At 42.3% G+C, this 27,378-nt stretch overlaps 1 protein-coding gene across 1 annotated transcript in view; it reads left to right on the top strand.

Moving 5' to 3' along the window:
• The first annotated feature begins 6,196 nt into the window (after window positions 1-6,196).
• Window positions 6,197-27,378, top strand: part of LOC118374178 (SET-binding protein-like) — a 114,250-nt gene continuing 93,068 nt past the window's right edge. The window contains exon 1 of the mRNA XM_052479988.1: window positions 6,197-6,220. Within this exon, the coding sequence (XP_052335948.1) occupies window positions 6,197-6,220 (24 nt within the window). The remainder of the gene's footprint in view (window positions 6,221-27,378) is intronic.

The raw sequence follows: 27,378 nt of genomic DNA, 5'->3' as shown, positions 1-27,378 counted from the left end.
ATTATGGGATATTGTGTGTAGATCGATGAGGGAATGTTTTTATTTAATCAATTTTAGAATAAGGCTGGAACATAACAAAATGTGGAAAAGGGGAAAGGGTCTGAATACTTCCCCAATGCACTGTATGAATTAAATGTCAAAGGGTGTAGTTGTTATACACAGAAAACCATTGAAAAAGGACAGAAATGATGCTGAGGTGATAAAATGAGGACATTTGCAGTCTGTGGTGCCACATGGCTAGGTAGCTAACCAGCCATGTTCAGTCTATGGGACTACTAATGACTGCGTATTATTACATGAAAGCAAAGTTGACATTTTTTCAATAATTCCCTAACAGAGAATGAACATCTTTCAAATTCGATGCACGTTATTAAATATATTTGACAAATGCAATTTATATTTAATGAGATCACCAGCTGTTTGTCAATGCTCCAGAAGCTGATAGACAACCGCAAAAAAATTGTCTGCGCCCTTGTTGCCAGGTTGACCAGCTCTGTGGCCTCATGACTTGAGTGTCCTCCCTGAGCTTGGAAGGTTGGGAGTTCGTCCCCGGCCGGGATATACCATAGACTCTAAAAATGGTACCCAGTGTGTCTCTACTTGACACTCAGCATTAAGGAGATAGATTGTGGGTAAGGCGCTGCAATAGACTAGCATCCTGTCCAGGGGGTGTACTTGTAGGCTACATCAAGCTGCCTCACTACAGAAACATGAGATGGGCTCCTGCTTCTATGAGCCGTTCCGGCTCGCACAAGCCAAAGCTCGCACAAGCCAAGGTTACTTGTTGCCAGGCTGCATGAGGTGGATTTGGTCCTGTTCACAGAGTATGGGATGTAACGGCAGGTCAATGGAAATGTTGTGGTGTTTACGTTTTGAGAGCGCTGGAAAGTTTTCCTCTGTAGCTCAGTTGGTAGAGCAAGACGCTTGCAATGCCCGGACAGTGGGTTCGATTCCCAGGACCACCCATACATAAAATGTACACTGAGTGTACAAAACATAAGGAATACCTTCCTAATATTGAGTTGCGCCCCCTTTTGCCTTCCGAACAGCCTCAATTCGTCGTGGTATGGACTCTACAAGGCATCGAAAGCTTTCCACAGGGATGTTGGCCCATGTTGACTCCAATGCTTCCCATAGTTCTGTCAAGTTGGCTGCATGTCCTTTGGATGGTGAACCATTCTTGATACACACAGGAAACTGTTAAGAGTGAAAAACCCAGCAGCATTGCAGTTCTTGGCACACTCAAATCGATGCGCCTGGCACCTACAAAAATATATCCCGTTAAAAGTCGCTTTGGGAAAAAGCATTAGCTAAATGGCATGTATTATTTTGTATAACCTAGGAGAGGCTGTGTTGCTGAGCAAACTTTGTGTGCGTGTGTGTGTTAGTGTTCCACGATACACCGAAACGTAGTTACTTTTTCGATACTAGTACATGAAAAAAACGGTTCGGTACTAGAACTTTTTCTTTCGTTACTTCTGTTAAATGTGTCTCACCGATCAAGTCTGTCTATCAGTGCAGCTAATGTCCCCTTTTTATAGGCACGCATCGTCCAATCAATCCAATTGTATTTGTCACATGCGCCAAATACAACGGGTGTAGATTTAACAATGAAATGCTTGCTTACGAGCCCTTCTCAAAGATGCAGAGTTTAAAAAGTATAATAAACAAATTGGAAGACAGGAGGAATAAAATGCACAAGAATGGAGCTCCAGTGCCTTCAGAAAGTATTCATACCCCTTGATTTAGTTGTGTTACAGCCTAAATTCAAAATGGATTAAATATATATTTTGTTCTCCCCAATCTACACACAATACCCCATAATGACACAGTAAAAACATGTTTTTAGAAAGTTTAGTACATTTCTTTTTAAATAAAATACAGAAATATTTCATTTACATAAGTATTCATACCCCTGAGTCAATACTTTGTCGAAGCACCTTTGACGATTACAGATCAAATCAAATGTTATTGGTTACATACACATATCAGCAGATGTTATTGCGGGTGTAGCGAGATGCTTGTGTTCCTACAGTAGCTCCAACAGTGCAGTAGTATCTAACAATTCACTACAATACACAAATCTGAAAGTAAAAGAATGGAATTAAGAAATATATCAATATTAAGATTGAGCAATGTCGGAGTGGCATTGATTAAATACAGTAGAATACAGTATATACATATGAGATGAGTAAAGCAGTATGTAAACATTATTAAAGGGTTCCATTATTTAAAGTGGCCAGTGATTCCATGTTTATGTTAATTGTTTATGTGTAACTCTGTTGTCTGTTCACACTGCTATGCTTTATCTTGGCCAGGTCGCAGTTGCAAATGAGAACTTGTTCTCAACTAGCCTACCTGGTTAAATAAAGGTGAAAAAAAAAAAAAAAAAAGAAGAAAAATGTACAGTTGAAGTCGGAAGTTTACATACACTTAGGTTGGAGTCATTAAAACTAGTTTTTCAACCTCTCCAAAAATGTATTGTTAACAAACTATAGTTTTGGCAAGTCGGTTAGGACATCTACTTTGTGCATGACACAAGTCATTTTTCCAACAATTGTTTACAGACAGATTATTTCACTTATCATTCACTGTATCACAATTCTAGTGGGTCAGAAGTTTACATACACTACTAAGTTGACTGTGCCTTTAAACAGTTTGGAAAATTCCAGAAAATTGTCACTGCTTTAGAAGCTTCTGATAGGCTAATTGACCTCATTTGAGTCAATTGGAGGTGTACCTGTGGATGTATTTCAAGGCCTACCTTCAAACTCAGTGCCTCTTTGCTTGACATAATGGGAAAATCAAAAGAAATCAGCCAAGACCTCAAGTCTGGTTCATCCTTGGGAGCAATTTCCAAACGCCTGGAGGTACGACCTTCATCTGTACAAATAGTATGCAAGTATAAACACCATGGGACCACGCAGCCGTCATACCGCTTTCTCCTAGAGATGAGTGCACTTTTGTGCGAAAAGTGGAAATCAATCCCAAAACAGCAGCAAAGGACCCTGTGAAGATGCTGGAGGAAACGGGTACAAAAGTATCTATATCCACAGTAAAACGAGTCCTATATCGACATAACCTGACAGACCGCTCAGCAAGGAAGAAGCCACTGCTCCACAACCATCATAAAAAAGCCAGACTACGGTTTGCAACTGCACATGGGAAGAAAGATTGTTGTTTTTGGAGAAATGTCCTCTGGTCTGCTGAAACAAAAATAGAACTGTTTGCCCATAATGACCATTGTTATGTTTGGAGGAAAAGGGGGGAGCCTTGTAAGCTGAAGAACACCCTCCCAACTGTGAAGCATGGGGGTGGCAGCATCATGTTGTGGGGAGGGAGGAGGGACTGGTGTTCTTCACAGGACAACAAAGTCAAGGTATTGGAGTGGCCAACACAAAGCTCTGACCTCAATCCTATAGAACATTTGTGGGCAGAACTGAAAAAGGGTGTGCGAGCAAGGAGGCCTACAAACCTGACTCCGTTACACCAGCTCTGTCAGGAGGAGTGGGCCAAAATTCACCCAAGTTATTGTGGGAAGCTTGTGGAAGGCTACCCAAAATCTTTGACCCAAGTTAAACAATTTGAAGGCAATGCTACCAAATACTAATTGAGTGCATGTAAACTTCTGACCCACTGGGAATGTGATGAAAGAAATAAAAGCTGAAATAAATAATTCTCTAATATTCTGATATTTCACATTCTTAAAATAAAGTGATCTTAACTGACCTAAGTCAAGGCATTTTTACTAGGATTAACTGTCAGGAATTGTGAAAAACTGAGATTAAATGTATTTCGTTAAGGTCTATGTAAACTTCTGACTTCAACTGTATATACCTCAGCAGCCTCTAATGTGCAGGGATGAGTAACCGGGTGGTAGCCGGCTAGTGATGGCTAATTACCAGTCGGTTGGCCTTGAGACAGAAGCTGTTTTTCAGTCTCTCGGTCCAAGCTTTGATGTACCTGTAACAACCTCGCATTCTGGATGATAGCGAGGTGAACAGTCCATGGCTCGGGTGGTTCATCCTTGATGATCTTTTTTGCCTTCCTGTGAGATCGGGTGCTGTAGGTGTCCTGGATGGCAGGCCCCCGGTGACGCGTTGGGTAGACCGTACCACCCTCTGTAGAGCCCTGCGGTTGCGAGCGGTGCAGTTTCCTTACCAAGCGGTGACACAGCCCGACAGGCTGCTCTCAATTGGGAATTTGTAAAAGTTTGTGAGGGTCTTAGGGTGTGAGAGATGGGCTGGGGGCCGATGAAGTCAGTGCTGGGGGCAGAGGCAGTGCTGGGGACTGATGAACAGGCAGTGCTGGGGACTGATGAACAGGCAGTGCTGGGGGCAGAGGCAGTACTGGGGACTGATGAACAGGCAGTGCTGGGGACTGATGAACAGGCAGTGCTGGGGACTGATGAACAGGCACTGCTGGGGACTGATGAACAGGCAGTGCTGGGGGCAGAGGCAGTGCTGGGGACTGATGAACAGGCAGTGCTGGGGACTGATGAACAGGCAGTGCTGGGGACTGATGAACAGGCAGTGATGGGGGCAGAGGCAGTGCTGGGGACTGATGAACAGGCAGTGCTGGGGGCAGAGGCAGTGCTGGGGACTGATGAACAGGCAGTGCTGGGGGCAGAGGCAGTGCTGGGGACTGATGAACAGGCAGTGCTGGGGGCAGAGGCAGTGCTGGGGACTGATGAACAGGCAGTGCTGGGGACTGATGAACAGGCAGTGCTGGGGACTGATGAACAGGCAGTGCTGGGGACTGATGAACAGGCAGTGCTGGGGACTGATGAACAGGCAGTGCTGGGGACTGATGAACAGGCAGTGCTGGGGACTGATGAACAGGCAGTGCTGGGGGCAGAGGCAGTGCTGGGGACTGATGAACAGGCAGTGCTGGGGGCAGAGGCAGTGCTGGGGACTGATGAACAGGCAGTGCTGGGGGCAGAGGCAGTGCTGGGGACTGATGAACAGGCAGTGCTGGGGACTGATGAACAGGCAGTGCTGGGGACTGATGAACAGGCAGTGCTGGGGACTGATGAACAGGCAGTGCTGGGGACTGATGAACAGGCAGTGCTGGGGGCAGAGGCAGTGCTGGGGACTGATGAACAGGCAGTGCTGGGGCAGAGGCAGTGCTGGGGACTGATGAACAGGCAGTGCTGGGGGCAGAGGCAGTGCTGGGGACTGATGAACAGGCAGTGCTGGGGGCAGAGGCAGTGCTGGGGACTGATGAACAGGCAGTGCTGGGGGCAGAGGCAGTGCTAGGGACTGATGAACAGGCAGTGCTGGGGACTGATGAACAGGCAGTGCTGGGGACTGATGAACAGGCAGTGCTGGGGGCAGAGGCAGTGCTGGGGACTGATGAACAGGCAGTGCTGGGGGCAGAGGCAGTGCTGGGGACTGATGAACAGGCAGTGCTGGGGGCAGAGGCAGTGCTGGGGACTGATGAACAGGCAGTGCTGGGGACAGAGGCAGTGCTGGGGACTGATGAACAGGCAGTGCTGGGGCGCAGAGAACAACACCTGATGCTATCTCCATTCACGTGTGTTTCTGCCTTGAAAAATAAAAAAGTAGAGGGCTATTTTGTACACGTATCCATCCAAAACGATCAATGAAAATCATATAAAATTTCATAAAACCAAGACTACAATAGACTATACTGTTGCAAACGTTTGAGCAGTGTTTAGTAGGCCAGGCCTAGCTACTCAACTCTGCTCAAACATTTGCAACATTTTAGCTACCTGGACCATGCTACTAAACTTCTACTTCGGTGTTACCAATGTGAGAAGCTTATGATTTTCTTTCTCTGACAAAATTGTTTTATTAAAAAGTTGTAAAGATCTATAGTTTAGTTGATTGCCTTGCTTTCTCTGCACGAGTATGCTACTAAGCTAGCTAGCCACTAGCCAGCCAAGTAGCTAGTGCTAGCGGGCTAGCTATTGTTAGCAAACATGAGTACTGTTTTCTTCGGCTACAATAGAAAATTCAACAACATACCTCATCCTCTGGTGAAGACGGCATGTTGCTTTCAGTCTTCCCATGCTTCACATGCCAAACAAACCAGGGAAGCTGCAGCAACATTTCTGGGGTAGCCTTTCCACCGGCACCTCCACTGCAGCCTTCTGTTCTTTTCTTTGCCTTGAGGAACTTGTCACATGCTACCCCACTTTTTCGAACATGAATTGGCCTTTACATGCTGGTCTATGGCTAGAATCGTAGAGGTGCAGGTACGTCTGTACCTCCTCGTTCAATCGATGCTCTATGTTGTCGTTCACCATGTTGAATCCATAGAGTTTTTGGCTGAATCGAGAAGAAGAAGAAACTCTTGTCACCCCTACAGTTGACCAATCAGAGACAAAGGAGTATAGACTTCGGCTACCGAAATTCGTCTTGCCTCTAAAAAATGATTTGCGTGCAATGACAAGTCGAAAAAAAACCTGACAAAATGTTGTCATAATATGTACACAAACTCTTTTCAAAGGGAAGCATGTGACTGCTTTTAGCTAACCTGGGTTTTCAATGGCCTTGCTTTAGTATGTAGGGCACTGTCCTTGGTGCAAATAGAGATTGGAGATTGTGCCAACCTGTCAATTCTTGGTCAAAAGCACTCAATTGTCTTGTAGCCTATTGGTTTTCATGGTTGTAAATGGAACTGTATGTATTGGAAATTTGTTTATGGTAGGCTGGCATTGCTTAATTGATTATGTGGGTGGAATTTGTTCCACAGAAGTGTATTGTGCCATATCACAACGTGATTCTGTTCTTCTGAGCGGCATGATTTTCCATGTTTGAAGCCGGCCTATAGGCATATTTGTTTGGTAAAATAGCTGTGCATGGCTGCATCTCACTGTAGTAGACTGTAGGCTATGTTTTGGTTATTTGGATCCCCATTCGCCTTTCGTTTAGTGCGTTTGTTTACTGTTAATGTAAGTAACTTAAATATAGATTGTCATGACTTTTATCGATCTGATATTTAGTTTACTAAGCCTACTTTGTACCACTGTTTTGTTCTGTTCACATTCACAGTTGTGTCGGTATTCTAAGACAAACTGCTATTCAGTATGTTTGTTTGCTTTCATGAATAACTAGGCTACTACTTTCAGCATTTAGTTTGTATTATTTTGGTAAGACAGCTGTGTGTATGGCTGCACCCTATCTGTCTTGTAGCCTATGTTCATTACCAAAACGGCCTTGCATTTGTGTGTAGGGCGCTGTCCATTGTTCTGATACAGCGCAGTGGAAATGAATACACGCCAACCTGTCACTTCAAAAGCACATAATCAACGGTCTCAGCATTTAGGCATTTGAACTTTATGTTTGTTGTGGTATAGTGTCATGTAAGCAGAATTCAATTTAATTACAATGCAAGAACCCCCTCACCAATTTCTACTGCCCCCTTAGTCACTTTATCCTGGCGCCGGGTCTGCTGCACTGGGAGTCTGGGCTGCATCAGGTTTAGCTCCCCACAAATGCTGCACAGAAGTTTACACACTTGAATAATGCGACACGGCATGTAGAAATGTTGAACCTGTTAATTACTGGTCGCAAAACAATGTCTATACAGGCTAGAACACTTTACAATGCAATAAGATACTGGTAGCTTCCTGCTTTGTAGGCTAACTTTCCGTGCTGAAGCTAACATCAATTCACTACCCTAGTACTTTGTTTGTGATAATATGCAAACCATAATGCAAAATATGTTGATTTCAATGCTGATTGCCACCAAAACTTTATTCATTCACTTAATCGGTCTCTCTCTCACGTCTCTCCCAAAGATTATCTATTGCCTTAGCCTACTGACTGTGTGACCGCCCCCAACTTGTCTCGTGAATGATGTCATTAGCGGTTAAAGAGACAGCGCACACTTTTATGAAATAAGTTACTTCCATGCAAATTGTTGTATGATTTTTTATAATTGATTATTCAATACATACATGGGTGTCTGAAAAATGTTGATGTAAAAAATTTGAATATTGAACTCAGAAGATGTCCAACAATTGAACAGAGCAGTAACTGAGTTTATCTTTCTGGATTTAAGTGCTATTCTGTGACATTGGCTAATATGCCTTCTTTTTTTTGTGGTATCGTTTTGATAACGTTTTGGTATCGAGTATCGTGATGGTATCGAGTATCATAATACTGGTAACTTTTCGGTATTGAAGTCTAAATTCTGTTATCGTGACAACACAAGTGTGTGCCTGCATGTGTGGGATATTTTCTGTGTGTAGTGCATCGGCTCTGGCTTAGTATCACACCACTACATGAGAGGAACAATCAGCACATAATCGCCGTAATAATCACTGTAATTGCCTTCCTGAAGCAATGCTCTTATAGCTCTTATAGAATAGCTAGCTATTCACACACACACACACACACACACACACACACACACACACACACAGTCATTAATGGTAATGACAGGCATTAGACGTATGCTTTGTATAGCATGTAAATGTGACTGTGTTGTTCAGCAGGGGACCCTCTCCATTCTGTTGTAATAACACACTCCGAGATCGAGTCGTCTCTGTAGGATAAAGATGAATTCATGCTAGTAGTCGCTATTTTTAATACCACACATATCACTCATGTTCTAAGAGTTATGCTTTTAAACGAGCAAGCCTTGTGTAGCACTGTGCATTACATCCATGGTTGCCTTAAAGAAGTAATGTAAAGCATAACTCTCTCAAGCTCAGTGGGGAAAGGGAAGAAGACACCTTGAATACGGCAGTTTTTCCAGAGATGGCATATTTTATTGCACACTGTTTGAACTGGTTTAAATACCTTGTTTACATCATCTTTGAGCCAAAGATGCAGACACACACACACCGATCTCGACAAACCATTTCTGTATGAACCATGCTTTGTGCACAGGGGCATTGTCATGCTGAAACAGGAAATGGCCTTCCCCAAAATGTTTCCACTATGTTGGAAGCACAGAATTGTCTAAAATGTCATTGTATACTGTAGCGTTAAGATTTCCCTTCACTGGAACTAAGGGGCCTAGCCCGAACCATGAAAAACAGCCCCAGACAATTATTCCTCCTCCCACCAAACTTTACAGTTGGCACTATGCCTTGTGTCAGGTAGCGTTCTCCTGGCATCCGCCAAACCCAGAATCGTCCGTCGGCCTGCCAGATGGCGAAGCATGATTCATCATTCCAGAGAACGAATTTCCACTGCTCCAGAGTCAAATTCCGGTGAGCTTTACACCTCTGCAGCCAACGCTTTGCATTACACATGGTAATCTTAGGCCTGTGTGCATTTTGTGAAGCTCCCGACGAACAATTCTTGTGCTGACATTGCTTCCAGATGTCAGTACAAGAACTCTGTAGTGAGTGTTGCAATCTTGCTCAAGCACTCAGCGGTCCTATTCAGTGAGATTGTGTGGCCTACCACTTCGCTGCTGAGCCGTTGTTGCTCCTATATGTTTCCACTTACAATAACCAGGGCAGTGCTAGCAGAGATTTGACAAACTGACTTGTATTCAGAACCCTTGACTTTTTGTTACGTTACAGCCTTATTCTAAAATGGATTAAAGAAAAATCCTCATCAATCTCCACACAAAACCCCTTAATGACAAGGCGAAAACAGGTTTAGAGATTTTAGCAAATTTATTACAAATAAAAAACAAATACCAGTGCATCCTGTTTCCATTAATCACTCTGGAGATGTTTCTACAGCTTGATTGGAGTCCATTTGTGGTAAATTCAATTGATTGAACATGATTTGGAAAGGCACAAACCTGTCTACAGTTGAAGTCAGAAGTTTACATACACCTTAGCCAAAAACATTTAAACTCAGTTTTTCACAATTCCTGACATCTAATCCCAGTAGAAATTCCCTGTCTTTATTTTAAGAATGTGAAATGTCAGAATAATAGTAGAGAGATTGATTTCTTTCAGCTTTTATTTCTTTCATCTTCATTCCCAGTGGGTCAGAAGTTTACCATCTACCAAATACGGATTGAGTGTATTGCCTTTAAATTGTTTAACTTGGGTCAAATGTTTCGGGTAGCCTTCCGCAAGCTTCCCACAATAAGCTGGGTGAATTTTGCTCCATTCCTCTGGACAGAGCTGGTGTAACGGAGTCAGGTTTGTAGGCCTCCTTGCTCACAGACGCTTTTTAAGTTCTTCCCACAAATTTTCTATAGGATTGAGGTCAGGGCTTTGTGATGGCCACTCCAATACCTTGACTTTGTTGTCCTTAAGCCATTTTGCCACAACTTTGGAAGTATGCTTGGGGTCATTGTCCATTTGGAAGACGAATTTGCGACCAAGCATTTTCCTGACTGATGTCTTGAGATGTTGCTTCAATATATCCACATAATTTTCCTTTCTCATGAAGCCATCTATTTTGTGAAGTGCACCAGTTCCTCCTGCAGCACAGCACCCCCACAACATGATGCTGCCACCCCGTGCTTCACGGTTGGGATGGTGTTCTGCGGCTTGCAAGCATCCCCCTTTATCCTCCAAACATAACCATGTTCATTATGGCCAAACAGTTCTATTTTTGTTTCATCAGACCAGAGGACGTTTCTCCAAAAAGTACAATCTTTGTCCCCACGTGCAGTTGCAAACCATAGTCTGGCTTTTTTATGGGGGTTTTGGAGGAGTGGCTTCTTCCTTGCTGAGTGGCCTTTCAGGTTATGTCGATATAGGAATCGTTTTACTGTGGATATAGATACTTTTGTACCGGTTTCCTCCAGCATCTTCACAAGGTCCTTTGCTGTTGTTCTGGGATTTATTTGCACTTTTCACACCAAGGTACGTTCATCTCTAGGAGACAGTATGCGTCTCCTTCCTGAGCGTTATGATGGCTGCGTGGTCCCATGGTGTTTATACTTGCATACTCTTGTTTGTACAAATGAACGTCGTACCTTCAGGCATTTGGAAATTGCTCCCAAAGATGAACCATTCTTGTGGAGGTCTACAAATTATTTTTCTGAGGTCTTGGCTGATTTCTTTTGATTTTCCCATGATGTCAAGCAAAGAGGCACTGAGTTTGAAGGTAGGCCTTGAAATAGATCCACAGGTACACCTCCAATTGACTTAAATTATGTAAATTAGCCAATCAGAAGCTTTGAATGTCATGACATAATTTACTGGAATTTTCCAAGCTGTTTAAAGGCACAGTCAACTTAGTGTATGTAAACTTCTGACCCACTAGAATTGTGATACAGTAAATTATAAGTTAAATAATCTGTCTGTGAACATTTGTTGGAAAAATTACTTGTCATGTACAAAGTAGATGTCCTAACCCGACTTGCCAAAACTATAGTTTGTTTACAAGACATTTGTGGAGTGGTTGAAAAACGAGTTATAATGACTCCAACCTAAGTGTATGTAATCTTCCGACTTCAACTGTATTTAAGGTCCCACAGTTGACAGTTCATTTCAGAGCAAAAATTTGGCCATGAGGTTGAAGGAATTGACCTCCCAGACAGGATTGTGTCGAGACACAGATCTGGTGAAAGGGTACCAAAAAATGTCTGCAGAATTGAAAGTCCCCAAGAACACAGTGGCTTCCATCATTCTTTAATGGAATAAGTTTGGAACTACCAAGACTCACTCTTCCTGGAGTTGGCTGCCCGGCCAAACTGAGCAATTGGGGGAGAAGGGCCTTGGTCAGGGATGTGACCAACAACCCGATGGTCACTCTGACAGAGCTCCAGAGTTCCTCTGTGGAGATGGGAGAACCTTCCAGAAGGACAACCATCTCTGCAGCACTCCACCAATCAGGCCTTTATGATAGACTGTCCAGACAGAAGCCAATCCTCAGTAAAAGGCACATGACAGCCCGCTGGGAGTTTGCCAAAAGGCACCTAAAGGACTATCGGACCATGAAAAACAAGATTCTCTGGTCTGCTCTTTGGCCTGAATGTCAAGCACAGTGAAGTGAAGCGTGGTGGGGGACAGCGATGTGCTGTAGGGTTGTTTTTGAGCGGCAGGGACTGTGAGACTAGGATCAAGGGATAGATGAATGGATCGAAGTACAGCGAGATCCTTGATGAAAACCTGCTCCAGAGCGCTGAGGACTTCAGACTGGGGTGAAGGTTCACCTTCCAACAGGACAATGACCCTAAGCACACAGCCAAGACAACTCAGGAGTGGCTTTGGGGCAAGTTTCCAGGCAGAGACCTGAAAGTAGCTGTGCAGCGACTCTCCCCATCAAACCTGACAGAGCTTGAGAGGATCTAAAGAGAACAATGGGAGAAACTCTCCAAATATAGGTGGGCCAAACTTGTAGCGTCATACCCAAGAAGACTCGAGACTGTAATCGCTGCCAAAGGTGCTTCAACAAAGTACTGTGTAAAGGGTCTGAATTCTTATGTAAATGTGATATTAACGTTTTTTTTTATTTTTATGAATTTGCAAAAAAAAATCTAAAACCTTTTGTTGCTTTGTCATTATGGGATATAGTGTGTATATTGATGAGGGAAAAACAAACAATTGAATTAATTTTAAAATAAGGCTTTAACGTAACACAATGTAGAAAAATTCAAAGGGTCTGAATACTTTCCGAAGGCACTGTATATATTTTTTATATACACACAATCATACATATTCTTCTATCGTCTTGGGGACCTAAAACTAATTTCTATTCAAAATCCTATTTTGTCTAATCCCTAACCCTAACATAACCCTAAAACTAACTCCGAACCCTACACCTAACCACTAACCCCTTACCTTTACCCTAACCCTAATACTAACCCTAATTGTAACTCTAAACCTAACCCCTAAGCTTAAAATCGTGTTTGTAGTCATGGGGGATGTGGGCAATGTCCGCACGCAGGATAATTTTCCATGTTTTAGGGATTTTAGGTCCCCACAAGGATAGAAGAACCAACCAACACACACACACACATAGAGTTCCACAGACTGTCCCACCTTGAGCCTCCCTATGCCTCCCCTTCTCCCCCCTGCTGTGTCTCTCCTCAACCAGATGAATGAAGGTCTTTATTCCCCAGAGAACTGGTGGGAAGAACGAGAAAATGAGAGAGCGGGAAAAGAGGGGGGAGGAAGGGAAGGGGTCTGTGAGAGTAGCCACAAGATCAACACTATTACATCTCCTCTTTTCTTCCTCGCTTTTTTCGCTCTCTTTCTCTCCCTCACCTCCCTCTCTCCCCCACTTTACGTGCTGCGGACACAAAGACGTGCTAGTATTCATGGTGTTTGTTTGCTGAGGAGCTGTGTGTGTGTGTGTGTGTGTGTGTGTCAGAGTGTGGTTCCCACAGGGGAAGAATCGTCCTCTCCAGAACAGAGAAAGAAAATGAGGGCATAGATAGAAGAGGGGGCGGGAGGGAGGGAGAGACAGAACGAAAGAGAGAACTGCTTGTGTGATCATATCAATCACTGTGTTTTGGAGGGAACCGATAATAAGAGGGTCTGGGGTCTTCATTCTCTTTTTTTTCATTCTGTTAATCTTTCCATTCATTTCCTCTACTCTTTCATTCGTTTACTAAATCCTCTCTCTCTCTCTCTTTCTCCCCCCTCCCTCTCTCTTTGTCTGTCTCTGGACAGCTGCCCAGTTCTTTACAGGGAAAATTAAACACTAACCACCGGGCACACTGCCAAATAAAAGGCTTCAAAAAACTATTTGAAGGGCAGTGAGTGTGTGTGTGTTTGTGTGTGTTTATGTGTGTGTTTATATATATATGTGTGTGTGTGTGTGTGTGTGTGTGTGTGTGTGTGTCTATCCTTCTGGGTACCAGAAGTCCTCACAAGGACAGTAAAACAAGGATAATTCGGTCAAATCGAATCAAACTTTATTTGTCACATGTGCCGAATACAACAAGTGTAGACCTTACCGTGAAATGGTCACTTACAAGCCCTTAACCAACAGTGAAGTTCAAGAAGAGTTAAGAAAATATTTACCAAATAGAGTAAAGTCAAAAATTATAAAAAGTAACACAATAAAACAACAGTAGCAAAGCTATATACAGGGGTACCGTTAACGAGTCAACGTACGGGGGTACAAGTTAGTCGAGGTAATTTGTACATGTAGGTAGGGATGAAGTGACATTTGCCTGTCCCCATGAGGAAGAATGCAATTTTAGGGTTAGGTTTACGGTTAGCGTTACAGTTAGGGTTAGGTATAGTTTTAGGGTTAGAGATTTGGGGTTAGGCTTAGGGTTATGGTTAAGGAAAATAGAATTTTGGATGGGAATCAATTCTTTGTTCCCTACAAGGATAGCAATACAAATGTGTGTGTGTGAGACATGGAGAGAGAGACAGATTTGGGTGGGGAGATGTTAGTGTTGTGGAATAATGTTCCAGTGTTTTTATTCCCTCCAAGCTGGAGTTTGGTGAGTTTCTCCAGAGTGAGAGAGGATATGGTCAGGGTCTAATGTTAAATCTGCAAGTATACCTAGTGTGCAGGAGTACCAGTTCCTGTCTGTGCTATTCTCACTAATTTGATGTACACTCGGGTGTGAAAGGAGGGTGGTACGGTCCGGTACGACGTCCCGGCAAAATAAATAGTGGGGTACGCCGTACCGGTAAAACGTGAGCCTATCACAATAATTACCAGAAAATGCCAAGAAAACTATAGGCTTAGGAACATTTAATGTCATATTGGTAAGCAACTCCAGTGTATAATTGGCCTGGTGTTTTAGGTTATTGTCCTGCTGAAATGGGAATTTGTCTCCCAGTGTCTGTTGATAAGAAGACTGAACCAGGTTTGTCTCTAGGATTTTGCCTGTGCTTAGCTCTATTCAATTTTTTTGTAGTAATAAAAAAACACCCTTGTCCTTGCTGATGAAAAGCATACCCATAACATGATGCAGCCACCACCATGCTTGAAAATATGAAAAGTGGTACTCAGTAATGTGTTGTGTTGGATTTTCCACAAACATAAAGCTTTGTATTCAGGACATAAATTAACTTTATTTGCCACATTTTAATGCAGTTTTAATTCAGTGCCTTATTGCAAACAGGATGCATATTTTGAAATATTTTGTATTCTGTACAGGCTTCCTTCTTTTCACTCTTGTGAATTAGGTTGTATTGTGGACTAACTACAATGTTGTTGATCCATCCGCAGTTTTCTCCAATCACAGCCATTAAACTCTATAACTGTTTAATGGTCATGATGAAATCCCGGAGCAGTTTCCTTCTTCTCCGGCATCCGAGTTAGGAAGGATACCTGTATCTTTCTTGTCTTTCTTTACAGTTGAAGTCGGAAGTTTACATACACCTTAGACAAATAGAGTGATCCCCTGCTGATTTTGTAAATTTGCCCACTGACAAAGAAATGATCCGTCTATAATTGTAATGGTAGGTTTATTTGAACAGTGAGAGACAGAATAACAAAACAAAAAAAGAAGAAGCACATTAAGGTCCTGGAGTGGCCTAGCCAGTCTCCAGACCTTAATCCCATAGAAAATCTGTGGAGGGAGCTGAAGGTTCGAGTTTCCAAACGTCAGCCTCCAAACCTTAATGACTTGGAGAAGATCTGCAAAGGTTTGGAGGCTGAGCGGGACAAAATCCCTCCTGAGATGTGTGCAAACCTGTTGGCCAACTACAAGAAAAGTCTGACCTCTGTGATTGTCAACAAGGGTTTTGCCACCAAGTACTAAGTCATGTTTTGCAGAAGGGTCACATACTTATATCCCTCATTAAAATGCAAATCAATTTATAACATTTTTGACGTGTTTTTCTGGATTGTTTTGTTGTTATTCTGTCTCTCACTGTTCAAATAAACCTACCATTAAAATGATAGACTAATCATTTCTTTGTCAGTGGACAAACATACAAAATCAGCAGGGGATCAAATACTTTTTTCCCTCACTGTACATTTAAACTCAGTTTTTCACAATTCCTGACATTTAATCATAATAAAAATGTCCTGTTTTAGGTCAGTTAGGATCACCACTTTATTTTAAGAATGTGAAATGTCAGAATAAAAGTAGAAAGAATTATTTATTTCAGCTTTTATTTTTTTCATCACATTCCCAGTGGGTCAGAAGTTTACTGGTTATTGGTATTTGGTAGCATTGCTTTTAAATTGTTTAACTTGGGTCAAACGTTTCGGGTAGCCTTCCACAAGCTTCCCACAATAAGTTGGGTGAATTTTGGACCATTCCTCCTGACAGAGCTGGTGTAACTGAGTCAGGTTTGTAGGCCTCCTTGCTCGCAGACACTGTTTCAGTTCTGACCACAAATATTCTATGGGATTGAGGCCCGGGCTTTGTGATGGCCACTCCAATAATTTGACTTTGTTGTCCTTAAGCCATTTTTGGAAGTATGCTTGGGGTCATTGTCCATTTGGAAGACCCATTTGCGACCAAGCTTTAACTTCCTGACTGATGTCTTGAAACGTTGCTTCAATACAGCCACACAATTTTCCTTTCTCATGAAGCCATCTATTTTGTGAAGTGCACCAGTCCCTCCTGCAGCAAAGCACCCCCACAACATGATGTTGCCACCCCGTGCTTCACGGTTGGGATGGTGTTCTTCAGTTTGAAAGCATCCCCCTTTATCCTCCAAACACAACAATGGTCATTATGGCCAAACAGTTTATTTTGATCACATTCCTCCAAAAAGTATGATTTTTGTCTCCATGTGCAGTTGCAAACCGTAGTCTGGCTTTTTAATTGCGGTTTTGGAGCAGTGGCTTCTTCCTTGCTGAGTGGCCTTTCAGGTTATGTCGATATAGGACTCGTTTTACTGTGGATATAGATACTTTTGTACCTGTTTCCTCCAGCATCTTCACAAGGTCCTTTGCTGTTGGGATTGATTTGCACTTTTCGCACCAAAGTACGAGACAGTACGCGACTCCTTCCCGAGCGGTATGACGGATGCGTGGTCCCATGGTGTTTATACTTGCATACTATTGTTTGTACAGATGAAAATCAATTTAGCCTCAAATAAATAATGAAACATTCGTTCAATTTGGTTTAAATAATGCAAAAACAACGTGTTGGAGAAGAAAGTAAAAGTGCAATATGTGCCATGTAAGAAAGCTAACGTTTATGTTCCTTGCTTAGAACATGAGAACATATGAAAGCTGGTGGTTCCTTTTAACATGAGTCTTCAATATTCCCAGGTAAGAAGTTTTAGGTTGTAGTTATTATAGGAATTATAGGACTATTTCTCTCCATACGATTTGTATTTCATATAACTTTGACTATTGGATGTTCTTATAGGCACTTAGGTATTGCCAGTGTAACAGTATAGTATCCATCCCTCTCCTCGCCGCTACCTGGGCTCGAACCAGGAACACATCGACAACAGCCACCCTCGAAGCAGCGTTACCCATGCAGAGCAAGGGGAACAACTACTCCAAGTCTCAGAGCGAGTGACGTTTGAAACGCTATTAGCGCGCACCCCGCTAACTAGCTAGCCATTTCACATCGGTTACACCAGCCTAATCTCGGGAGTTGATAGGCTTGAAGTCATAAACAGCGCAATGCTTGAAGCATTGCGAAGAGCTGCTGGCAAAACGCACAAAAGTGCTGTTTGAATAAATGCTTATGAACCTGTTGGTGCCTACCATCGCTCAGTCAGACTGCTCTATCAAATCATAGACTTAATTATAACATAATAACACACAGAAATACGAGCCGTAGGTCATTAATATGGTTGAATCCAGAAACTATCATTTAGAAAACAAAACGTTTATTCTTTCAGTGAAATACGGAACCGTTGGCATCCCTAAGTCTAAGTATTTCTGTTACATTGCACAACCTTCAATGTTATGTCATAATTATGTAAAATTCTGGCAAATTAGTTCGCAATGAGCCAGGTGGCCCAAACTGTTGCATATACCCTGACTCTGCGTGCAATGATTGCAATAGAACTGACACAATTTCACCTGGTTAATATTGCCTGCTAACCTTTCTTTTAGCTAAATATGCAGGTTTAAAAATATATACTGAGAAAGGCATTGATGTTTATGGTTAGGTACACGTTGGAGCAACGACAGTCCTTTTTCGCGAATGCGCACCGCATCGATTATATGCAACACAGGACACACTAGATAAACTAGTAATATCAACAACCATGTGTAGTTATAACTACTGATTATGATTGATTGATTGTTTTTTTATAAGATAAGTTTAATGCTAGCTAGCAACTTACCGTGGCTTCTTACTGCATTCGCGTAACAGGCAGGCTCCTCGTGAGGCAGGTGGTTCGAACGTTGGACTAGTTAACCGTAAGGTGATTGAATCGCTGAGCTGTCAAGGAAAACATTTGTCGTTCTGCCCCTGAACAAGGCAGTTAACCCACCGTTCCTAGGCCGTCATTGAAAATAAGAATGTGTTCTTAACTGACTTGCCTCGTTAAATAAAGTTATAAAAAAATAAATACAAAAATAAATATTGCCAGGGATTGGCAACCATTTCCATTTGGAGTGCCAATTCATCTTACCATTTCTACTGATCTGCATGCCAGTTATGATTTTCATTTGCACATTTTCGTGGAACAGTTTTATATATTTGATAAAAAAAGTATTTATCTCAAAATCATTGTTGTGATTAATGAAAACCTAAATGAAAATGATGCACATCTAAAAGTAACTTCTATTGCCATTGCCAACTATGTAAAAATAGCCTACATAAATCTAACATTAAAAACATTGCAGCCTGCAGGTAGAAAATATCCTGATAAAAATAAATCACATTAGATAATCATGGACTGTCTGCAAGGAACTTGAAACATTGTATCAACAATCTACTTGGTCTAGCCCAAATCTTGGGCCCCTCAGAGTTTCCTGCCTCAGTGAGCTTTGGACAGACACAGCTGTAGGCTATTTGTGCAAGGGATAAGATGCGATCAGGTAGGCCTATTTTCTGATGTTTTCACTGGATCAAAGCATGACATTTTTCCCCTTTCATTTTTCAAATAGGCTACATTTTCTCAATGGATGTGAAAACAGGCTTTGTTTACTTTCTATTTGAGGTGAAGAATAAAATGACTTTTATTCCACAGCTCATTAGCAGTAGTGAGTTAATCAGAAATACTACCAGATCCCCAAATGGTCACATTTGCGTGCAGGTCAGGTAGCCTAGGCCTACTTCTATGCGTAGTCAGGTGTGCATCCTTACTCAACAGTGAATAATGTTGCTGAAGACAATGAATAAATTGGCAAATCGTAAATGGAATGAAATCAACTAAACTTGTTTCTCACAAGTGAAGCCTAGGTTGTACGCTCTGTAAACAACGTGTCCACTCTGACAAGGAGAACTGTAAAATACTGCAATAATAATACATTGAATGCATGAACATAAATTACAGTAACCAAACAAACATTGTAGATTAGAAATGATGGGAATTAATGATACATGTACTATTGGTAATACTGGTGTGTCATCCCCATGGCCTCCGCAATAGATTAGTCCACTGAGACAGGCATCAATCAAGATGTGCCGAAACAGCCTATCAGCCAAACAATCGAGCAGTCGACTAAATGGGGTCAGCCGTACAGTATAAAGGTTCAATTTAAAAAAGTTATAAAAAATTGCGATATTTGTTTACATGACTTTTGACACTGTAGTAAATCTACTCAACAAATGCTGACGCGGACACCTAGTTGTGACATTACGAACGGCATGTTACTGCATTCAATGCTTATTTGTGAACTTGTGAACAGTGCAGTTCCAGATTTACTTTGAGACAAGCTGTAATAATAAAGTCACCCAGCCACCCCTTGTGGTGGTTTAGCACAAACACTTATGCGTACTTCTTATCCACTGCCATAGATAGACATCTTTAAGTTGTAACTAAGAAGGTAAACTAATTATTTCTTTTACTGTCGTGTTTATAGAGAATATAGAGTTGAAGTTGGAAGTTTACATACACTTAGGTTGGAGTCATTAAAACTCATTTTTCAACCACTCCACAAATTTCTTGTTAACAATCTCTAGTTTTGGCAAGTCGGTTAGGACATCTACTTTGTGCAGGACAGAAGTAATTTTTCCAACAATTGTTTACAGACAGATTATTTCACTTATAATTCACTGTATCACAATTCCTGTGGGTCAGAAGTTTACATACATTAAGCGATTTAACATCTCTAGGGTATGGGGCAGCATTCAGAATTTTGGATGAAAAGCACCCGGATGGTGCAGTGGTTAGGGGCGGTGTACTGCAGCGCCAGCTGTGTCACCAGAGACTCTGGGTTCGCGCCCAGGCTCTGTCGTAACCGGCCGCGACCGGGAGGTCCGTGGGGCGACGCACAATTTGCCTAGCATCATCCGGGTTAGGGAGGGGTTGGCCGGTAGGGATGTCCTTGTCCCATCACGCACCAGCGACTCCTGTGGCGGGCCGGGCGCAGTGCGCGCTAACCAAGGTTGCAATGTGCACTGTGTTTCCTAGGACACATTGGTGCGGCTGGCTTCCAGGTTGGATGCGCGCTGTGTTAAGAAGCAGTGCGGCTTGGTTGGGTTGTGTATCGGAGGCATGACTTTCAACCTTCGTCTCTCCCAGGCCCGTATGGGATTTGTAGCGATGAGACAAGATAGTAGCTACTAAAACAATTGGATACCATGAAATTGGGGAGAAAATGGGGTAAAAAAAAATATATATATATATATTATAGATCATTTAGGCTAAAAACAACCTGAGGAATGAATATAAACATCGTTTGACATGTTTCTATGAACTTTACGGATACAATTCGGATTTGTTTGACTGCCTGTTTTGACTGCGTTTGAGCCTGTGGATTACTGAAGAAAACACGCGAACAAAACGGGTTTTGGATATAAAGAGTCTTTATTGAAGAAACGGAACATTTATTGAGTAAATCAATGTCTTCTGAGTGCCACCATATGAAGATCATCAAAGGTAAGGGATTAATTTTATCTCTATTTCTGAGTTTTGTAACGCTTGGCTGGTTACTGTTTGTAATAATTTGTCAACTGGGCTATGTTCTCAAATAATCGTAAGGTATGCTTTCGCCGTAAATATTGTTTTTAATCTGACCACGTGGTTGGATTCACAAGAAGTTCATCTTTAAACCTATGTAAAATATGTTTTGTTTTCTGAATTTTTATAATGAGTATTTCTGTATTTGAATTTGGCGCTCTGCAATCTCACTGGATGTTGGCCAGATGGGACGCTACATACGCTAGAGAGGTTAAACAGCTTGGGAAATTCCAGAAAATGAGGTCATGGCTTTAGAAGCTTCTGATAGGCTAACTGACTAAATTTGAGTCAATTGTAGATGTACCTGTGGATGTATTTCAAGGCCTACCTTCAAACACAGTGCCTCTTCACTTGACATCATGGGAAAATCAGAAGAAATCAGCCAAATTGTAGGCCTCCGCAAGTCTGGGCCATCCTTGGGAGCATTTTCCAAATGCCTGAAGGTACGATGTTCATCTGTACAAACAATAGTATGCAAGTATAAACACCATGGGACCTTGCATCTGTCATACCGCTTAGGAAGGAGACACATTCTTTGTCCTAGAGATGAACGTACTTTGGTGCGAAAAGTGGAAATCAATCCCAGAACAACAACAAAAGACCTTTTGAAGATGCTGGAGGATATAACCTGAAAGGCCGCTCGGCAAGGAAGAAGCCACTGCTCCAAAACCGCCATAAAAAAGCAAGACTACGATTTGCAACTGCACATGGGGACAAAGATCGTAATTTTTGGAGAAATGTCCTCTGGTCTGATGAAACAAAAATAGAACTGTTTGGTCAAAATGACCATCATTATGTTTGGAGGAAAAAGGGGGATGATAGCAAGCTGAAGAATACCATCCCAACCGGGAAGCACGGGTGTGGCAGCATCATGTTGTGGGGGTGCTTTGCTGCAGGAGGGACGGGTGCACTTCACAAAATAGATGGCATCATGAGAAGGAAAATTATTTGGATGTATTGAAGCAACGTCTCAAGACATCAGTCAGGAAGTTAAAGTTTGGTCGCAAATGGGTCTTCCAAATGGACAATGACCCCAAGCATACTTCCAAAGTTGTGGCAAAATGACTTAAGGACAACAAAGTCAAGGTATTGGAGTGGCCATCACAAATCCCTGACCTCAATCCTGTAGACAATTTGTGGGCAGAACTGAAAAAGCGTGTGCGTGCAAGGAGATCTACAAACCTTACTCGGTTACACCAGCTCTGTCAGGACGAATGGGACAAAAATCGCCCAACATATTGTGGGAACCTTGTGGAAGGCTACATGAAACGTTTGACCCAAGTTAAACAATTTAAAGGCAATGCTACCAAATACTAATTGAGTATGTAAACTTTGACGCACTGGGAATGTGATGAAAGATATAAAAGCTGAAATAAATAAATCTCTCTATTATTATTCTGACATTTCACATTCTTAAAATAAAGTGGTGATCCTAGCTGACCTAAAACGGTGGAATTTGTACTAGGATTAAATGTCAGGAATTGTGAAAAACCGAGTTTATAAATGTATTTGGCTAAGGTGTATGTAAAATTATGTCCTCAACTGTAGTTGCTTTTTGGTGGATGTCCTGTAAATAAAATGTTGTTAAGAAATCACAATTTGAGTATCTGTTAATCCTTTGGACCACAATTTATGTAAAAAAACTAATTAGTGACTTTTGCCTCCCTAAAATCAGTATCGGACCCAAAACTATACTTACCTACCAAACCCTTTCAGATATACACTGCCTAGGTGAAGAAGAAGTTTTGGGACACTGTAATGTCCATGGAGAATAAGACCACCTCCTCCCAGCTGCCCACTGCACTGAGGCTAGGAAACCACCGATACATCTATGGTTTCCACCTGGCTACCCCTACCCCGGTCAACAGCTCTGCACCCCACACAGCAACTTGCCCAAGCCTCCCCCATATCTACTTCACCCAAATCCAGATAGCTGATGTTCTGAAAGAGCCTCAAAATCTGGACCCCAACAAATCAGCTGGGCTAGACAATCTGGACCCTCTCTTTCTTAAATTATCCGCTGCAATTGTTGCAACCCCTATTACTATCCTGTTCAACCTCCTCTTTCCTATCGTCTGAGATCCCTAAAGATTGGAAAGCTGCCGCTGTCACCCCCCTCTTCAAAGGGGAGACACTCTAGACCCAAACTCTTACAGACCTATATTTATCCTACCCTGCCTTTCTAAAGTCTTCGAAAGCCAAGTTAATAAACAGATCACCGACCATTTCGAATCCCACCATTCCTTCTCCGCTATGCAATCTGGTTTTGGAGCTGGTCATGGGTGCACCTCAGCCACGCTCAAGGTCCTAAATGATATCATAACCGCCATCAATAAGAGACATTACTGTGCAGCTGTATTCATCGACCTGGTCAAGGCTTTCGACTGTCAATCACCGCATTCTTATTGGCAGACTCAACAGCCTTGGTTTCTCAAATGACTGCCGCGCCTGGTTCACCAACTACTTCTCAGATAGAGTTCAGTGTGTCAAATCGGAGGGCCTGTTGTCCGGACCTCTGGCAGTCTCTATGAGGGTGAAACAGGGTTCAATTCTCGGGCCGACTCTTTTCTCTGTATACATCAATGACGTCGGTCTTGCTGCTGGTGATTCTCTGATCCACCTCTATGCAGACAACGCAATTCTGTATACATCTGGCCCTTCCTTGGACACTGTGTTAACAAACTTCCAAACAAGCTTCAATGCCATACATCACTCCTTCCGTGGCCTCCAACTGCTCTTAAATGCAAGTAAAACTAAATGCATGTTCTTCAATCGATCGCTGCCCACACCCACCCGCCCGTCTAGCATCACTACTCTGGACGGTTCTGACTTAGAATATGTGGACAACTACAAATACCTAGGTGTCTGGCTAGACTGTAAACTCACCTTCCAGACTCACATTAACTTCTTGTCGCTACCCATCCCTTTAGCGGGATAATTGTCATCAACAACCGCTGAATTGCATAGGGCCACATTGAAATAATATTACTAAAAATATATATATTTATATTCATGACATCACAAGTGCAATATAGCAAAACACAGTTTAGCCTTTTGTTGATCCACCTGTCGTGTCAGATTTTGAAAATATGCTTTACAGCAAAAGCAATCCAAGCATTTGTGTAAGTTTATCGATCGCTCAACAAAACATTATGAACACGTAGCATCAAGTAGCTTGGTCACGAAAATCAGAAAAGCAATCAAATGAATAGTTTACCTTTGATGATCTTCGGATGTTTTCACTCACGAGACTCTGTTACACAATAAATGTTCCTTTTGTTCCATAAAGATTATTTTCACATCCAAAATACCTCCGTTTGTTTGTCGCGTTTATGTTCAGAAATCCACAAGAAAGAGCGGTCACTAAAACGCAGACAAATTCCAAATAGTATCCGTAATGTCCACAGAAACATGTCAAAAGTTTTTTATAATCAATCCTCAGGTTGTTTTAAAAATATATAATCGATAATACATCAACCGCAACTGTCTTATTCAGTCGGAGAGCAATGGCTGCCCAAACTCTGTTGCGCCAAGCAAAACACTGCTGGCATCCGGCCATACAAGGACGCGATGTTATCTTTCTCGCTCATTTTTCAACATAAAAGCCTGAAACTATGTCTATAGAATGTTGACACCTTGAGGAAGCGATAGGAAAAGGAATCTGGTTGATATCCCTTTAAATGGAGCAAAGGCAGGCTATGGAACATGGAGTTTTCAAAATAGCATATTAGCATATGCATATTCTAGTATCTGGTCCTGAGAAATAGGCTGTTTACTTTGGGAACGTTATTTTTCCAAACATAAAAATAGTGCCCCCTAGCTTCAAGATGTTTTAAGCATCTCCAATCCAAAATTAAATCTAGAATTTCGCAACAAAGCATCCTTCACTCATGCTGCCGAACATACTCTCGTAAAACTGTCTATCTTACCGGTCCTGGACTTCGGCGAAGTAATTTACAAAATAGCCCCCAATATTCTACTCAGCAAATTGCATGCAGTCTATCACAGTGCCATCCGTGTTGTCACCAAAGCCCCATATACTATCCACCACTGTGACCTGTATGCTCTCATTGGCTGGCCCTCGATTCATATTCGTTGCCAAACCCATTGGCTCCAGGTCATCTATAAGTCTTTGCTAGATAAAGCCCCTCCTTATCTCAGCTCACTGGTCACTTCCTTCCAGTTCTCTGCTGCCAATGACTGGAACGATCACTGAAGCTGGAGTCTTATTTCTCCCTCACTAACTTTAAGCATCAGCTGTCAGAACAGCTTACCGATCACTGTACCTGTACACAGCCATCTGTAAATAGCCCACCCAACTACCTCATCCCCATATTATTTATTTTTTGCTCCTTTGCACCCCAGTATCTCTACTTGCACATTCATCTTCTGCACATCTATCACTCCAGTGTTACATTGCTAAATTGTACTTATTTCGCCACAATGGCCTATTTATTGCCTTACCTCCCTAATCTTACTACATTTGCACACACTGTATGTAGACCTTTCTATTGTGTTATTGACTGTACATTTGTTTATCCCATGTATAACTCTGTGTTGTTTGTGTCACACTGCTTTGCTTTACCTTGGCCAGGTCACAGTTGTTAATGAGAACTTGTTCTCAACTGGCCTACCTGGTTAAATGAAAAATAAAATAGGTGGTAGGGGTCAGTTTGGGATGTGCAACAGTGTCACACACACACACACACACACACACACACACACACACACACACACACACACACACACACACACACACACACACACACACACACACACACAGGCTGATATTATAATATATGCTTTTATGCTTTTATCCAAAGCAACTTACAGTCATGAATACATACATCTTACATATGGGTGGTCCCAGGAATCAAACCAACTACCCTGGCATTACAAGCACCATTCTCTACCAACTGAGCTACAACGGACCACATGATGTAACACTCAAGACCAAAAGGGGTCAAAGCGGAGGGTCATGGGGAAAGTGTGACTCACTCCTCTGTGGAGTTAAAGGTCACTCTGTGACTCATCAAGTTGTGTGTGTGTGTGACTCTTCATATGACTCAACACTCCAAATGAGTAGACTGCTGAAGGCATTTTGACAACAGAAATAAGCAGTTAGATATGTGACCTGAGACCATGTAGGCTATATGTGGAATTGTAACCATGTTTATGATATGGTACATAAAGTTAGGATTAGGCTTAAAGTGTGTAGTGCCTAGGAGCCAGGGGCTAAGGTAAGTGTTTAGGGCAGGGATCTCCAATCCTGTTTCTGGAGAGCTACCGTCCTGTAGGTTTTCACTCCAACCCTAAACTAGCACACTAGATTCTAATAATAAGATGGCTGATAAACTGAAGCAGGTGAGTTACAACTGGGGTTGGAGTGAAAAAGGGTAGCCCCTAGTCTAGGGGGTAGTGGCTAGGGGAGGATTAGGGAGTTCAGGGTTGAGCTGGCTCCCACCCCCTACTGTCAGCTAGCAGTACGTGCACACCACTGGGCAGGAGGAACATTGGGACTGAACAAAATAGAGTTAAACTAAAGAGAGTGTGATGTGAAATGGAAATAGTGGGTAGTAAGGACAACAATAGGAGGGATGGGGGAGAGAGATTTGTATGCCATCAAAAGGAACATAAAATTCAACATACCAATGGCGAAAAATACTTGAATCAGTTATAGAACTCATTGCCCTTTATGGTTGTGAGGTCTGGGGTCCGCTCACCAACCAAGAATTCACAAAATGGGACAAACACCAAATTGAGACTGCATGCAGAATTCTGCAAAAATATCCTCCATGTACAACATGAAACACCAAATAATGCATGCAGAGCAGAATTCGGCCGATACCCGCTAATTATCAAAATCCAGAAAAGAGATGTTAAATTCTACAACCATCTATAAGGTAGCGATTCCCAAACCTTCCATAACAAAGCCATCACCTACAGAGAGATGAACCTGGAGAAGAACCCCCTAAGCAAGCTGGTCCTTGGGCTCTGTTCACAAACACAAACAGACCCCACAGAGCCCCAGGACAGCAACACAATTAGACCCAACCAAATCATGAAAAAACAACAAGAGAATTACTTGACATATTGGAAGGAATTCACAAAAAACTGAGCGAACTAGAATGCTATTTGGCCCTAAACAGAGAGTACACAGTGGCAGAATACCTGACCACTCTGACTGACCCAAACTTAAGGAATGTACAGACCCGGTGAGCATAGTCTATCTATTGAGAAAGTCTGCCGTAGGCAGACCTGACTCTCAAGTGAAGACGGGCTATGTGCACACTGCCCACAAAATGAGGTGGAAACTGAGATTCACTTCATAACCTTCATGCACATATTTCCCTCAGATTACACAGACACACAAAGAATTCCAAAACAAACCCAATTTTTTTATTAACTCCCATATCTAATGGGTGAAATTCCACAGTGTGACATCACAGCAGCAAGATTTGTGACCTGTTGCCACAAGAAAAGGGTGGTGAACAAACACCATTGTAAATACCGAGAGA

The sequence above is a fragment of the Oncorhynchus keta genome, chromosome 25 (genome assembly GCF_023373465.1).
Source record: "Oncorhynchus keta strain PuntledgeMale-10-30-2019 chromosome 25, Oket_V2, whole genome shotgun sequence".
NCBI classification, from domain to species: domain Eukaryota; kingdom Metazoa; phylum Chordata; class Actinopteri; order Salmoniformes; family Salmonidae; genus Oncorhynchus; species Oncorhynchus keta.
This window is presented reverse-complemented; position numbering and strand designations above follow the sequence as displayed.